Here is a 16,921-nt window from a genome sequence, read left to right on the forward strand (position 1 = left end):
ACAGATAAGCAAGAAGGGGAGGCTAGAACGGTCTATACAGTAATGCATTCGAGTAGGAGACATCAGTATGAACTCATTTTTAGTGTAATAAGTAGATACAAGTAGCTACATATAGGAATACGTACAGATATGAATACAGACACACACGTTTCCTTTCTCTGTCAGCGGAGGGGACCTGCAAGTAACGATGCCCAAGTGGCAACAAGCACATGGAGTCTCCAGATGTTGGCAGCCAAGCCTATTCTCCAGTAACAGAAACTGGGGCTCCTCGGGAAGATGGCTGATTCGAGGACTGGGGCAGAACATACACAGATGGGCTTCAGAGCATCTTGCAGTGCCAGAAAATAAATGTTGAAAATCACAAAGATGGGGACACAAGCGAGAGATGTGCCCAACGAAAATAGGTCCTAATGGCCAAAGCTGGAATAATTTGAGCAACAAAATAGAGCCGTATTGGATCGTAACCCACTGTGTACAATAAAAATCCTTAAGTCCATGCTGACATAAATAAATGACTGAATAGACATAGAATAGGGGAGAAGAGACACATCTCTAATGCAGAAGGATTCCAAGTAATTTATGCACATTCTCTGTCATCAGGGAAGCAGGAAGTAACTCCCAGCTCCTTGAGAGTAAGGGCAGTGCATAGTGACTTCCTTCCAAAGAGTAAACTATGGAAAGAGGGAATAAGATAACTTTCTAGTGGAGAAACCCCATAAACACTGCCCCAGCCAGGGGGTCACAGTTGACATTGACAGTGAGTGATAAGTCACGTGACAGCATGTACGCTTGATCTGATGTGATGAGAAGGGCACTTTATTTCTGCTGCCTTCCCCCCCCAAATGCATACTCCCAGTCGAATCATGAGACAAATCCATATAGTAGGACATTCTACAACATACCTAACCCACTGTCATGGTCATTAAAAAAAAGGGGGGGTGACCAGTTAGCTCTGTTGGTTACAGCGTGGTGCTGGTAACACCAAGAATGCACCAGACTAATCTAAGTGTTAAAAATGGGGAAAACTGGATGTGGGGGGTATGGGCACTCTCTGTACTATCTCCACAACTTTTCTGTAAATCTAAAACTTTTCTGAAAAGAAAAAATTTTTTAAAGGAAAGCCCAATATTTAGTGCTACTTTCTCTGGCAAACAATATAGGGTCACTTTTATAGACCCTATCCCTAGCTGTCAGCCAGAGGCTATCCTTGAGCAAAACTGTTAGCAATTGCCATTTCATTCATTCATCAAATGAGTGCCTACTATGTGTCAGAGATTTCTTTTGGCTCTAAAGCAAACTCTGAAGGTATGAAAGAAAAGGGGATATTTCTTGGTTGAGAAGTAAGAAATTAACTGACAGTCCAGTCCTCTCTCGGCTCAGGCAGACTGCTCATTCTGGCAACCCCTGGAAGCCCCGGGCGAGCACAGCAAGCAAGGTCACCGGGGCACTTCTGCAAGAACCTGATAGGAAGCCTTGACCTTGGAATGACCAAGGGGGAGAATAAATTAAGAAACGCTTTGTGGAATAAAAAGGAAGAAGCAATTAAGCTCCTGTGGTTGAAATAGGGCAAAGAGTCGTGTGTGAGGAGAGGTACAGAATGGCTCTCATTTAAGCACAGTTATCTGAATTTGACTTTGTAGCTATTTGCAAGTGAATACTCAGAGTATTCTGGACTCCAAAGATATGACCATCCATCATGGGAATAGCTGTAACTATGGAGGGAAAAAAAGCAGATAAAAACGAGGAAGAAAAAGAAAGGGAAACTAGAAGCCTAGATGGATTTTTTTTTCCCTCCTCAAAAGACTCTATTTCCAATATGTACAATCCAAAGAGGACATAATAACATAGATAACCTGGTAATGAGCTAGCTGTGTATTGCATTTTCCCCAAAGTAGGACTTTAACGGACAGAGCTCCTGTGTATCTGAAACAGCGATAAATGAGAAATGTACAGCTTAATCTTTAAACAAATATGACCCTGCTGTAGCCACATGTCTACTCTTGTGGACAGAGGGGATGAAGAGCCCCATCCAGTCACAGCCTGCGAAGGCTCAGAGAGGAAAAGCTGATGAAGATTTATGAGCACAATACTTACACCAGAAAGTAAGCTTGTCTGGTTTGTTTGGCCCATTATGGCAATCGATCAAAAAGACTGGCTTCAAATGCTGAGCTGAGCAAAATGTTGTAACTCCCCAAACCTCAGGCAGCCATGAGGTCACCACGCGAAGCTTGGGTCTGGAGGGAAACATTCATAGGAAACGGTTCCCTTCAGAGTTGGACGCCTGCATCCCTGTCTCAGACGGCCTTTCGGACCCCAGGCTCTCTGCCCTGTGTCTTGTCTGCGGACTGCCAGAGCCCACTCTGTCTTATTAGAGCACCCATTAGAGGGCACCCCTTCACGATTCTGTACCTCTCCCACTTCAAAGGCAGACTGTTCTGCTCCACGTTTAAGACCCATTAGCCGTATGCCTCGCTCTCCGTTCATTCCTTCACTCATCTGGGCGAATCTCACTGTGATGTTCGCTCACACTGAGTCCCTTGTTGGGGGCCGTCGCTCCTCTCCTTTCTCCGTGTCTACACATCCTACAATCCTCTTGTCTAAAGCCTCCTGAATCCTCTAGCCTTCGGTGGTTCTCTCCGCAACTCTCCCACGGCAAACCCTCTGCAGCATCCCATGCAGTGTGTGAGTACAGACTGTCCTCTGCTGTCCTCAGATGCGTAGGTGTAAGGAATTCTGATTTCCTCACTAAACCGGAAGCGCTTGAGAAACAGGAGCCATGCTTTAAAGTTCTTCTGTATCTCCACAGGTCCTGGTCTAGGGATAGCACAAGGCCGGGGTTCAGTAATTATCACTGAGTTTTATTAGAATTTCAACAGTGGAAATTACTCAACTGGGTCCTGCCACTTTTGTGACAGTAGATGTACCAGCTGTACCAGCCCATCTTAGAGTGTGTGTGCTGAGATACAGTACACACGAGTTTTTGAGCAGGACGGGATCCTTGAAAAGCGTGAAGAAAAACAGCTGCTTTATTTGAACAGTTAATCTTAAGGGGCCATTTAACTTTCGAGCTGAGAGAGTCTTGTTTCTCTGTCTTCATTTTCTCACTAGAACATCTCTAAGCCAAAGCTGCAACATCCAGACAGGGCAAACATTACTTGTGATAAGAACCTCAAAAATTCCCCCAGAACAGCAGTTCTCCGTCAACACTCATCTGGCGCCAACCAGTAATCTTGCCAGATCAGCAATTCTGCTGCTTCCAAGAATGATAACTATCATTTGCTTGGGCTGTCGAGCCAGCCTTTTCTCTCTTCGTGGTATCTTTTGATGGGACCCACTTCCTCTTCTCTAGCATTTAAGGAAAAGAAATAAATCTGAAGATGCCTTTGTTAGCAAGTAAAGTCAAATATATTTCAGGCGAAGGCAACCCTCTAGAGATCCAAGAAAGAGTGTTAGTGTAGCCGGCCCCTGCCGGCAGATCTGTCATAAGGTATTACCTTCTCTCCTGCTCATCCACCAAGGAGCGGACCCAGGCAAGATCAAAGCAGACAGCAGCCAATCAACATTGCAAAATACTTACCCCAAGTCAGCTCTGTTTCATACACGAGTCTAGGAGATAACTAAAGTGGTCATCAGTGGGCCTACCTTTACTTAGATAGAAAATAAATTCAGTTTAAAGCCCAGGGCTTAGCCCTATATTGGTGTCATCCTGAAACAGCCTGGTGCTCAGACAAGTTTCCTAGTACCGAGCAAAGCTGGTAAACAAGTGTCACCAACTGTAATGACTTCCTCATTCAGCACTCCCTCGTGACTCCCCTATCCATGGGGATAAAGCCTTCCAGCTTACACTTTTTACACTGACCTCATAACCCAGATATAATAAATGAATTCTGGAGAAGTTGCATCTAAATTAAAATCTGTTTCAAACACATCCTGAGAGACGACGGGCTGTGGGAGAAAACATTTGGAAATAGAACTGACTTCAAAAAACATAAACTTTCAGATCATTAATGGTTCTCATGCAAGGTGTAAGTCTGGCTGCAGATGATTTTCTGCAAACAAAAGAAAAAAAAAATGTCTTCATTTCCAGCCCCTCCAGGCTTTCTCTGAAAGCCTAGCGGACTAGACTGTTTAGAAGTTACTTAAAAAAATAATAATAATAAAAAATAATAAAAAAATGTATATATAATTTGCTTTGCAGAAAGCTACTTACAGAAGTCTAGTTAACTGGAAAGTTCTCTAAGAAAACCAGACAATTAGACAAGATCCTATTTCTTTTTCATCCAGAAATAAGACTATAAAGATATGTGTCAAAATTCAAGTTGATCATATTATGTGCCTATCCTGCCTGTATATAAAAATCTTCTCTCACTGGCTCCCTTCACAGCCTTTTTCACCAACAAGAGGACAAGTTCCCTCATAGTATTACAGTATCAATAAAGGCACGAGCTGGTCGATTCCCTGTTCCATGACATTATTTAAAGGAAACATTTAAATGGGTATTTTTAGAAATTAGATGCTCTTTTAACAAAGCTAACTAACTTTCCCACTTCATTTCTCTTCATGTTCAGATTTTCTAAGAAAGATATTAAAAACCTGTGAATAACATCATGGTAAAGAGCGTAGAAAATGATTAGGAATTCAATTCTGGGATGGCGGAAGAAGAATCAAAATTACCAAATTTGTTTATGTTATGAAACAGATACGGCAAAGTATGGACTGTAGATTCTGGATGGTGAGGTGGGTGTTCACGCCATTTTTTTTCAGCCCTTTTGGATGTTTAAAACAGTTTCATAATAAATGCTGAAAAAAAAATATTGCCAGGTATTTACAGTGGTTATCTAACCATGTATGAAAAAACAACAAACAAACAAACAAACAAAAACAAACAAACAAACAAAACTACTGGTAAAAATGAGTGAAGCTTTTCATTTAACAGGAAACACTGTTCCTTTCTGTAGGTGTTTTCTTAGCACCACCCCCTTTAATGAGAATGGGTTTCCTGAAAGGCACGGATCGTTGGGCGTGTGGACCAACAACAGTTAACAGTTCTGCAACATCTCAGTATGTGGAGCCGTTCATAAAGCCCTCCTGAGTACATGACCCCACTGCGCTTTTCACCTTAGTCCGTGAGGCAGCCGAACCAGCATCAGTCTCATTTTACGGACAAAGACAGTGAAGCTGAGGGAAGATGAGGGGCTTGGGCTTTCTCGAAGGTCGCTGAGCTGACAAGGAGACCAGGTTCCCATTTTATACCCCTTTCCTACCAGGCCGTGATGAAATTTACCTGAGCTCCTTTCCTGAATGGCTGTGAAGAATCAACAAAAACTCCACACACATTAAAATGTATTAAACCAGTGATGGAATTGATAATACAAAAAAAAACACAATCTGATAAGACAATTGGAAGACAAGAGATGAATGTTACAAAGTCCCTAAAGTCGCTATCAGTCATGAAAAATTGAACGGGCTCAGCCGTCTCAGAAGTGAACAGGAGAGTGCTGACACCCTCAGCGATGACAGAGACAATCAAAGACAAGAATGAAGGCACCTTCCATTTCATCCTCCAGGATAAAGCCTGACGTGGTCACTAGTGGTTAGTTATCTGAGGTGCCTACGTGTCAGGAAGAGGCCAGACAGTAATAGTGCTAATGAATAAAATAAAACAATAAGAGTAAGATTGAAAGAAAATCAAAAGTACAGACTGTGGTAAGTTAGTATTTCTTTTGGTTTACATAGATGCAGAAGAATCAGATTAGACTACCCAAGGTATCTTGGTGCTCAGACTTCTTTCAGCACAGTGAGACCACCAGCACTGCTTCTCGGAGGTTACAGAGGGGGGATAAGTCGATTTTCAATTTAATGGCTTTCACGATGATTTCCAGCAGACCTTAAAGGGGACTAATCTAGTTACGTTAATAAAAGCTGAATCTATTCTGTACTACAGGCTGGTACAGCAGCAACTGGCCGTGATGCAAATACCACTCAAATGCAACCTTCTTCACATTAACAGAACTTGATGTGATAAAAACAATATGCTATCGCTGCTGGCCTCCCTTCCTTGGGAAACCAACGAGAGGTCACTGGCAGTACCCTGGCTTAGCGGGAGAGATAACAGGTTTGGGCATCAGTGTAACGATCTCTAGCGAATCACCACACTGTAAGTAGCGGTATCTACTGACCTTCCATACGGCGTAACTACAGCTCCAGCAATCCCTCAGCCTAGCAAAAACTCACTTGGAACCTTGTTGACACCCAGAATTTAGACCACCCTGGACCGACTGCCAGAACAGCAATACACTGCGTCCCGCCAGAGGGTCTTCAAGGAAAACAAAGCAAACTGAATACACTGCATTCTATATAACTAGCTTCTAATTATGAGCTGTGGTAGGTTGAACTACAGCCCCTAAATTTTACACAGAACCTCAGAATAGGACCTTATCTGGAAATAGGGTCTTTGCAGATGTAATTAAAGCAAGGATTGTGATGAGATCATCCTGGATTAGGGTGGGCTCTAAATCCCATGGAAGTGTCCCTAGAAGAGCCAGAAAAGGACAAATGTGGACCCATGGGAGAGGGCCCCATTAAGAAGGAGGCAGAGACCAGAGTTATGCTGTCAGAAGCCAAGAAGTGCCAAGACCACCAAAAGGTGGAAGGAGCGAGGGAGGGTCATCTAGAGCCTGTGGAGAGAATGTGGCCCCTGGACTCTAAACTAGGAGAATAAATCTCTGCTGTTTTAAGCCATCAAGTTTGTGGTAATTGATTATGGCAGCCCCAGGAAATGAACACATGAGTTTTCATGGTCATAAACACTAGGAAAAAGTCAAAGGAGGTGAAACAATATCATCTCTTGTTGTCACACCAGGGTAGCGGGAGGCAGGAAATAGAAATTACCGGGTGGGTGCTAAAGTACAAAGAACAGGAGTTGATAAACAGCAAGTTAGTGAGGAGAGGAGTTGCAAGCTGAAATCTAGACAGAGATGGTGGACGAACACAGTCAGTGTCAGAAACCTGTACAGGTGAAGAGTTAAGGAGCAGGCAGGTAACACGTATCAGAGGGATCGATGCTGAAACCGACACATATGTGACACAGGGAAGGAAGGAGATCCACTTCACAATCATTATTTCATCTAATCATTAGAAAGGATTCCTGTGTTCCTGTGATACATATTTTATTATTTTTGTTTTAAGGAGGAGGAAATAGGTTCAGAGAGGTTAGCCATTTGGTCCTGGACACAAAGTTTTCAATTGAAACGGTGGGATTTAAATCCGTTGGTATCTGCTTCTAAGGCTCAGGCACCAAACTCAGTTCAAAGCATCAAGAGAGCCCCCTGTTCTAAACCTGACTGAATTAAGGAGTGTCTGGACTAATTTTTATGTTCTTCCTCTCAGGGCAACGATTGGTTCTATGGTGTAGAAAGATCCAGGCCAGCGGCAATAACTCGGGCTGCCTGCTGGGATCACTGGGCATCTTATAAAACGTTGAGGCCCAGTACCCACTCTTGACCAACTGAGCTGAATCTCTGGGATGGGTTCTAAGCAGTGGTGTTTGCAGGAAGCTCCTGGCTGACCCTAATGGGTGTCGTTGAGAACCACTGCTCTCACCCTGCAGGTACCAGTGGGAAGTGCAACCAGCTCCGGAAGAGAAGAGAGTGCAGTGTTTTCGGGCTGACTCTGGAAACACTTAACTCCTCAGAGGTATTCTCACAAATCCTGGGACAGTGAGGACAATGAAAATCTGCTTTCAATGTTTTGAGGTCGCCTAAAATGTTTACTTGCACAGCTTATGTGTTTCCCTCCAATGATGCGGGAATTGCAGTCTAAGCCTTAGGAAAGCCGCCTCTGTCTCACACGGCCCTACGTGGGCAGAAAATGTAGGCTCGTCCTGTGTTTGGAAAGAACTTTGCAAAATTCAGCAATGTGCTAGGCTGGGACGCAGCTTCTGCTGCCACTGCAAATACTGTTTTTACAGTTTCTGGGCCTGTGTGAAACAAAGCTGAATAGGTTTTTCTTTTTCTTTAAGTGACTATGGTTCACCACGACACTAAGAAACCACAGCATGAGACCCCATTTCCTAACCTCCAGCTGGCCAGGGTGGTGCTGCGGAAGGCAATGCTTTTAGAATGCTAACCTGTGTCAAAATCACCTGGAGGACTGGTGAGAACAGAGATTTCTGGGCTCCCCCTCAAAGTGGAATAAGGTTCAGGCACTAGCCTCTCTCACAGGTTCGGGAGCTGCTGATGCCGGTGGCCCATGGGCCACACTTTGTCTTCGGCTGGGACAAGCAGTGCTTCCCAAACTCTAACGTGCATACAACCCACCTGGAGATGCCATACGGAGGTCTGATGTCGTCCTCCACAGACCACTCTCTAAGGAGCAAGGGGACAGCGTATTCCATCAGGGGGTAGGAAGAATAACTTTACTTGTACCTTTGTTCACACAGTTAGGTGCCCATTCAGCGGTTTGACGTAAAAGAAAAATCTTAAGCATTAGCCCTTGTCCTTTCTTTGGATGGAGAGACTAAAGCAGAAATAAATGAATCCCCCAAATCAATCATAAGTAGGGAACTGAGTGGATGTTTCCTTGCGTCCAAGGAATAAACAATCTGTAGACTCCTGCACACATATAAGGCCTGAGAGGGTATCCACTTCCAGTGACTGTTTCTACACCCCATATCTAATGCCAGAAGATTTGACTCAGGAAATGTGAGTCAGATCTCTTAAGAGGTTTGATTTTGAATCAGCACGCATTGCTTTGCAACATGTGGAAGCCATTTTGCAAAAAATAAAAAAAGTGGAACCTCAGATGGTAAGACCATGAGGTCTATTCAATCTTGCTTTCATGCTGATAAGCGTTACAGGCATAACAACTGTGGCATTTTAATTGCAGCTTTGTCAAGAATTTTAAACCCAAGACTACGAAGCTTATACCACGAGGGGAGAACATGCACACACATCCTTGTCCTAAGGAAGCCATCATTAATCCAATCATTTTCATTCACTCCTCCATTCGTCCATTTATTAAACATTGTGTTCCTCTTCTATGTAGCAGGCACTGTTCTAGGAGCTGGGGATTTAGGAAAGAGCCACTTGCAACAAATAACCAAACTATTCCATCTGCTGGAAAGTACTTTGATGCTGAGGCAAGAGATGGTTGGTTTTATGCTTTTACTTCTCTGGGAGGCGATATAAGAAATAAGGGCTCTAGAGCAGCGTGTCCCTAACTATGGTGAGAGACCAGGGTCCCCCTTACCCCGCCTTATCTGTTGTAGATTGATACTTCCATAAAATACAATGGAAATTATGTACTAGAAAAATTAAAAACCACAAAGATATACAAATCCCTTTTTTTAAAATTCAATTCAACAATGTCGCCTAGCTATAAAAAATGGGAGGCATCTAAATGCTGACTTTCAAATTCTGTACATCTGGAGCAGATGGTAACAAATACCTTGCAGACATGCTAACTCCTCAGGCTATGCTTTGAGTTGAACTCATTCAGAGCATGGCCTCCAGGGGCAGATGCCTGGGTCTGAATCACAGTTCTGATGCTTGCTAGCTACGTGACCACAGGCAAGTTATTTCATTTCATTGTTTCTCAGTGTCCTCCCCATAATAAGAACACCACCCCACAAAGCTGTTGCCAATACATGAAAACTACAAGTCAAACATAAAATGCTCTACTCTGTGTCTGGCTCACAGTAATGCTGTTAAATGTGAGCTGCTATCGTTACCACTATCTACTGTTAGGAATGCTATCCTTACTGTTATTGCTACTTCCGTTACTAGTAGTACTATGCTGCGGTATCATTTTGGGCTACTTGACAGTTGTTTCACCTATAAATGGCGCTTGTAATCACTTCCTTTCTATTTATCTCTTTCCCTTCCATGAGTTCTGTGCCGAGAAAGTGAAATGACCGATGCGAAAGCACACCATCGCCCATGGAATTAGCCCCTTAGAACCAACTGTCTATACCGCCCAGAGGCCGTTGCAGAGGCCAGGACAAGGTGTCCCGGGTTCTCTGCATCTGCACATCAGAAACAAGTGACAGCGGCACTGAGACAGGTGTCCTTCTGTTCTCCCTGGAGAATCCAGTTGGGCTGATGCTACATGACACTGGGTGCTGCCTCACGGGACAGGCACGATCCTTTCTTCTACTCTGTGACCACACAGCAGCCTGGCAGAGGGAATGACTTTTAAAGGACATTTTAATACTTCATGTAACTGAATACCTAACCCACCTGCATCTTTCACACAAACAGTTGTTTTGGAAACTCAGCTAAAATTTGTGATGATTATTTCTTACTTTTTCTTCTGAGTGGTCACTTACCATTAGCCAGGGATAAAACTATCAAGGTGACACAGAAACACATTTAAGACACACTGAAGCTTGAGCATAGGAAATTATATTAGAAAATTATTTATAATTCTTACAAAGCAAGAGAAATGCTCAAGATGGAAAAGGAAACTAACCATCATTTCATTTGCTTTTTAGATCTCATAACTCTGAGAATAGTAAACAAGTTTATTGATATGGTCTAATTCATTTGCATTCTCATAAAATGGAAATTTTATGAAGAAAGAGAGGGCAACATGATAACCAAATAAGAAAGCAAGTGTTTTGGCTCTGAAAACAAATTTGGAGATTGATAACTTGAATGGTCTTAGTTTCAAGATTTACTTCCTTACATAGAATTATCATGTCTTGACTAGGTCAAAGAGAGAACAGGTAAAGTTGGAGTTCTTATCTAGCTTCAGAATGGAGTAACTGATTTAAATAACACAAGAAAAAAACCCCCACAAAAAACTAAAAAACAAAACAAAAAACCAACCAAACAAACAAAAGAACAAGAGGAACAGTAACCTGTACAAATAGCTGGTGACGAAGCTGGGAGTGATGTGACAGGCACATTGGTAGACTGCCCAGAGAAGACCACCAGCCGACAGTGTGTGGCCCTGCCATGGCCCAGACTGCAGTCAACTGGTTATGAGTTTTAACGTGTCTTTGCGACTCAAGCTGACAATCATCATGTTTAACAAGCCAGCAGCTTTAGTTCACAGACTCACTCTGTAGAAGACTGTTGTCTGTTTTCTTTTAAATTCAGTACACTAAGCATATTAAAGTACAGCATATAACACGACACCTCAGGGACATAAATACAGAAAGGTTTTCTGATGGAGAGGAAGTTAATGAGATGGTCAGGCAAAAGAAAAAGGTAAACAAGTTTTGTCATTCTCTATTTCTCATTTTCCCACTCTGTCTGCAGTATCTGTGCCTCTCAAAACATATTCACCTTGTCCATCCATCCATCTACCCATGCATGCATGCGTCCACTCAATAAACTATTTATTGAGCACCTTCCTGCTGCCTGGTATTGTACCACACTTTTGGAACTCACATTCTAGTGGGAAAACACAGAAAATAAACAAGGTGGAGAATAAATTAACTAATAACTACAGTTGTTGTGTCAAGAAGGAAAAAAAATCAAACTGTTAAAATAGTGACTAACTGGGGAGATCTATTTGGGATCTTGATAAAAGAGAATTCCATTTAGATGATTCAAATGAAGGAACATTCATGAAGCGATGATCCACAGAGGTATGGTTGGCACTGAAAGAAGCAACAAAGGATGCTGAGGCACCAGAAACTCGTAATAGAGGACAGCTGTAATCAGGTGCAAGGAGAAGAAATGGTGGTGGCCAAGTTCAGTGAGAGCTGGAGCTATGGAGGACGTGTTGTCACCGGGCATCACTGTTATGCGGAGATGCACCATGGCCAGAACCATGATCCAAAGTGGAAAGGAAGGAGATAAAATCAACCCGCCCTCTTTCTCCTCTGACCCTCCAATCTGCTGTTAGTGCTTCCTATTGGTAGAACCTGATCATGAGTTACCTGGCAAGTGAGCTCTGGTGACACCGTCCAGGGTTGGGGGTGGGGAGGAAATGGAGAATAACCAGGGAGGAGAGCCTACTTAGGTAGGATTGTCAGGAAAAGTTCCCCTGTGGAGGTGATGTTTGAACTGAGACTCAGAGAGGAGTAGGTCAGAGCCATGCAAAGAGCCAGTGGAAGAGCAATCAAGCAGAGGGACGAGTGAGCACATGCCTTTGTTATTGTCCCTTGTCTGCCTCCCATGCTCACTCAGTACAGATCCCTCACCAGGAATCTAACAGACTCAGCCAATCCCAATGAACCCATTCCTTGGTGTGACGCTATAACACAAGCCCTGGACAAGTGAATGCCTCTCTTCTATTTTCTCAATATCACGGAAGAATTTGCTAAAGAATGTCCCAGCTAGGACACGTTCCTATGAAGGGTCCAGCATTTCCATTAATTTCAATGTACAAAGAAGGAAAACTCAAGAAAAGCATATATAAGGGCAGAGAAGGGCAGGCAACTGAAGGCAACTATAGCTCCCTGCCATTTATCCAACTCTTCTTTGGAGGGCTCAAGCCTTCTACATTTGGAGATATCTCCGTATCACGCAATTTATGTAAAAAATGAAGAAACCTTTTGTCTCTTAAACGAAGAAACACTATAAAGATTCAATTACAATGTAGTAATAGTTAATGAACATCCATACATTTAAACTCATAACTCGTTTCTTTTACATTTACCTTGGAGTCACTGGATAGAATGGATAGACAATAAATACCCCGAGCCTATCCACCCATGTATCTTCTGAGATGTGTTGCTCAGAAACCATTTCTTTATATAGTCCAAGTAAACTACTTTCATTAAATGATCTGATTTTTAAAAGTGAGTTTGCTGGTAGGTTCAAGTTCACTGTCAGGTAGCCAAGTTCTTAACTGTAAGTCTGCCCTGCAATGAGTACAGAGGGTTTCCTGTTGGTAGCTGGGGTTCGGCAGAGTACCTCCCTCCCTGTAAGTCCTTCATCCTCCAGGAAACATTCACCAATGGACAAAGAATGTCTTTCAAGGACAAATGCCAGGCATACCATGAGGCATTGCCGGCTCGTTAATGAGAATCACTACCTCCCACATCCCAAGCGAATCACTTTGTTCTTAGAGATCTTAAGGAATTTCCATTATCTCTACATTAGTCCTACATTTCCCTAGTGCCTGTTTATTTCTTCATGTTTTGTCCCTGAAGATATGGAAACAGATGGTAATTCGTCTTTATTTTACACCTGTGACTCTTGCCAAGGCAATGAAAACTGTTGGTAAAAACAGTAAGTTCAAAGTATATTGGTAACTACCTGCAGGAGGGGGCGCTGCACGCCCAGCACCCTCATGGTGTCTGCGTTAGCCAGGATCTTCAAGGGGTCAGATGTCTTGGTGACGCCTTCAATCTCCTTGTTGATCTCAGCCAGGACTTGGTTGAGAAAGATGTTTTTGATGTACATAGTGAGAAACTCTCGAAGAGAACACTGTTTGGCTGGGCCAAGTCCCAGGGCATGCTCGATCTCCTGAATAAATCTGGAAGACAGAGTAAAATGGTTGTTAAATGTATCAGAGACACAGTTACAGAAATATGACAAAACACACATGGGTATCACTGGGCTTTGGCTACTTCCATGGAGAGATGTGAGGAAATTCCCAGAATTCTTAACAAGAATTCTATATTTCCACTCTATAATATTCATCTATCTATATGCACTGTTGATCTATGTATCCTATTCATCTATCTATATCTCTATGTACAGAGATAGAGATATTTAAATACAAGCTGTTTCACTAATTGAATAGAAATAGGATGAAATAGAAAACATGACTTCTAAACTAGGGGGGAAAAGGGGAAAATGTTTTTATTAATTGAAGAAGGAAATAAGAATAAAAGAAGCAGCGCATGATAAACAGAAAACAAATTATGTTGCAAATTTAAAATTACATGCCCAAATACTATATAATTCTCATTGCGATCTTTATATATGTACATAGAAATACGAGAGAGAGAAAGACAGAGAGAGAGAGAAAGAGAGAGAGAATATAAAGAAAATACTTTTAATTCATGATGATGGGTGAGGAGGGAGGTTACGGAAGGGAACAGGATGGGAGGTGGGAGCAGAGGAGACCTTCAGCTTGATTTGTAATGATCTATTTCTTTTTCAAAACACTTAAAGCATATATGGTGGAAAGTTAATCACTGTCAAAGCTGAGACGACTATGCAGATGTTGGTTATATTACTCTTTGTACTTTTCCACACTGGAAGTTGCTGCTTTGCATGGCTCTGACTGGCACAAATTTAAGTTACTACAGTTTTGTTAATAACACCGATCCTCCAAAACCAAGGCTTAAATTCCAGTTGCCACAGGCATTAACTGTGAGTAGTGGCATGAAGTACAAACTTTGAGGCTAGCTCTTCAGATCAGAAATCTCTACAAGAATCAATCGCTGTTCGTCTTGATCGGGGATCATGTCACTACTTTCCAAGTGTGTGGGTGACTGGTCACTGTACACCTGTTATTTAGTTCATGTACAGACAGCAGAGCATGTAGTTGTGTTGTCCCTTGGTCAGTGATAAAACCATGTGATATTTTACAAAGGATAATTAAAAAGAGGGAATTGGCCAAAATAAGATAAAAGTACAGAAAACAAACAAACAAATAACAGTGTGTGTGAAATTTGAATTGAATGTCAGTAAATTTATAGAAATCTCGCTGACCATGGGAATGTGGACACAGACCCTATTCGAGAAGTGAGCACAGCCAGAGTGAAGGTGAACTTGTTGCCCTAAATAAGTGAGGGAAGTGGTTGTGACAAAAGGGATGAAGGTGGTCCAGAGGAAGTGATACTGACAGTGAAAAGTTTCACATTATAGAACTCTTGGAAATGTTTCATGACAATGAAAAGCAAAGAATAAAATGCTGACAGTTGATCCAAACTTATTATAGAAGGTCTGACATTTCACCAAGGCACAGAGAAGATGCTCATTGTGGATTGTCAACAGCAAAAAGAAGGTGGCAAGCGTTGTTCAAACTACTCTTGATAAGATTTTAACAATGAAATAAAACACTATTTCTCAATGCTTCTAATGCCACCGTGGACTCAATACATTATTCGTTTTCTTATTTTTCCATGTCTGTACACATTTATAACAGAGAGTTTTCAATGTTTCAACAAAAATTCTTAAAGTCATGAAACAGTTGTGGTTTTCCCCATTGATGACGACTGCTGTGCTGGTAATTTTTACAGCTCCACAACGCTGTGCAAAGCAAGGGCTTTATTATACTTAAAATTTTTCTCAATAAAAATCTAGAAGGGAAATGAAATCAAATGAAATAAAGCACAAAAAATGACTGATTGAGAAGATATTACAGATGACAGGGAAATAACTGAATGAATTAGTAGAAAAATGATCAAAGGATACAAAATGTTTACAGTGAAAGAAATACAATGGTCGTCAAACATAAGAAAATAGTCTTAACTTCACTGATAATGAGAAAAAAAAGTAAACTGTACGGAAATGCCATTTTTTACATCAATGCATTGGTCAAATTCCAATTGTTTGAAAACACACTCTATTGGCACAAGTGTGGGGAAGGGGGCATTCTCCTCTGTTGTTGATGGTTGTGAAACATTCAAAATCACAAATGCATTTCCCTTTGACCCAGAAATCCTACTTCCTGGAAATTTTTCTGACAGTCATTTTTGAACATGATTACATAGATCAGTGCAGCATTATTTTAATGGCAAAAGACTGGAAACAACTGAAAACAAAAACAGAACACATCGGTTAGGGATTAAATAAATCATGGTGCCGCAACTCCCAGCCCCTGCCCCCAGCAAACATGGAAGCTTTCGATGCACTAACGTGGAAAGATCTCCAGGATATATTGTTAAGTGAGAAAAAAAGCAAGGTGCAAACCAATTTGTGTATAGCAGTATTTACTACACTGACGTTTGTGTAAGAATTACATATCTTCATTTGTTTATTTTATTATAAAGGCATCCTAGAAAGACTCACAAAACATTAATAAAAGTGAGTACCTGTAGGAAGCAGGGATGGAGGTGAGGTCTGGAAGAGGAGTGAGAATGCGACTTTTCAGTTATAACTTTTTTGAATCATTTGATTTTTAAAAACCATGAATGTCGCAGCAACTCAAAATTAAATGATAAAATATAAAAATTACCTACACATATCAAAGACTGTACTTCATAAACTGCTTTCTAACTAGAGCACATTTAAAGTTTGGTATATAAATGTCCCTTAAGTTTCGCAGTTTAGACTAATAAAGAGTTTCCTTTACTTAATTAATAAATAAATCACGGTTAATCTTGCATATCACCAGTTAAACACTCCATTAACCTCTGGGGGGTGTGTGTGTGTGTGTGTGTGTGTGTGTGTGTGTGTGTGGAAAGAGGGAGTACATATAGAATTATTATAATGAAAAAGTAACCCAACCAATGCAGGAAAAAAAGTGGAACTCGAGAAGCCATGAGAAACAGCGTGGAGGCTTCATAACAGATGTTATCAATATGGAGAGGGAAATAAAAGCATGACCCAAAACAAAACATAGTAAATCTTTAAGAGAGTGGGTGGAAGGAGGCAGGGAAAAACAAAGAAATACAAGTAGAGAGTTAACCGTGGCCACAATTTGAAGATCCCCAAATCCCACATCCTGCCATGCTGACCCCTTCTGATCTCCTCGAGAACCCAGGGAAGTCCCTCACCCAGGTGCATCTCGGTCTCCTTGCTGGCCTCTGAAAGAACACCACTGTTATGAATCTGCTAATGAGTAAAGACAGCAGAGATCTTCCATCATTTTTTAATATTATGGGGATCAATCATCAGAATCCCTATTTATTCTTTTCACTGAGACTTAGAAAGAGAGTCTTCTGAGCACAAGGACTTCTTACATTTCCAAAAATCTTTAACACTTATTAGAATAAAATTTTTAGTAGTTAATTTGCTCCTCAACAGTGACAGAAGGCTCTGAATTATCCCCACTTTTTTTCCTAGTC

At 41.7% G+C, this 16,921-nt stretch overlaps 1 protein-coding gene across 1 annotated transcript in view; it reads right to left on the reverse strand.

Annotated features, from left to right (window-relative positions):
• Positions 1 to 16,921, reverse strand: part of EXOC4 (exocyst complex component 4) — a 635,560-nt gene that overhangs the window by 182,892 nt on the left and 435,747 nt on the right. The window contains exon 11 of the mRNA XM_019750984.2: positions 13,215 to 13,434. Within this exon, the coding sequence (XP_019606543.1) occupies positions 13,215 to 13,434 (220 nt within the window). The remainder of the gene's footprint in view (positions 1 to 13,214; positions 13,435 to 16,921) is intronic.

The sequence above is a fragment of the Rhinolophus sinicus genome, linkage group LG11 (genome assembly GCF_036562045.2).
Source record: "Rhinolophus sinicus isolate RSC01 linkage group LG11, ASM3656204v1, whole genome shotgun sequence".
NCBI lineage: Eukaryota > Metazoa > Chordata > Mammalia > Chiroptera > Rhinolophidae > Rhinolophus > Rhinolophus sinicus.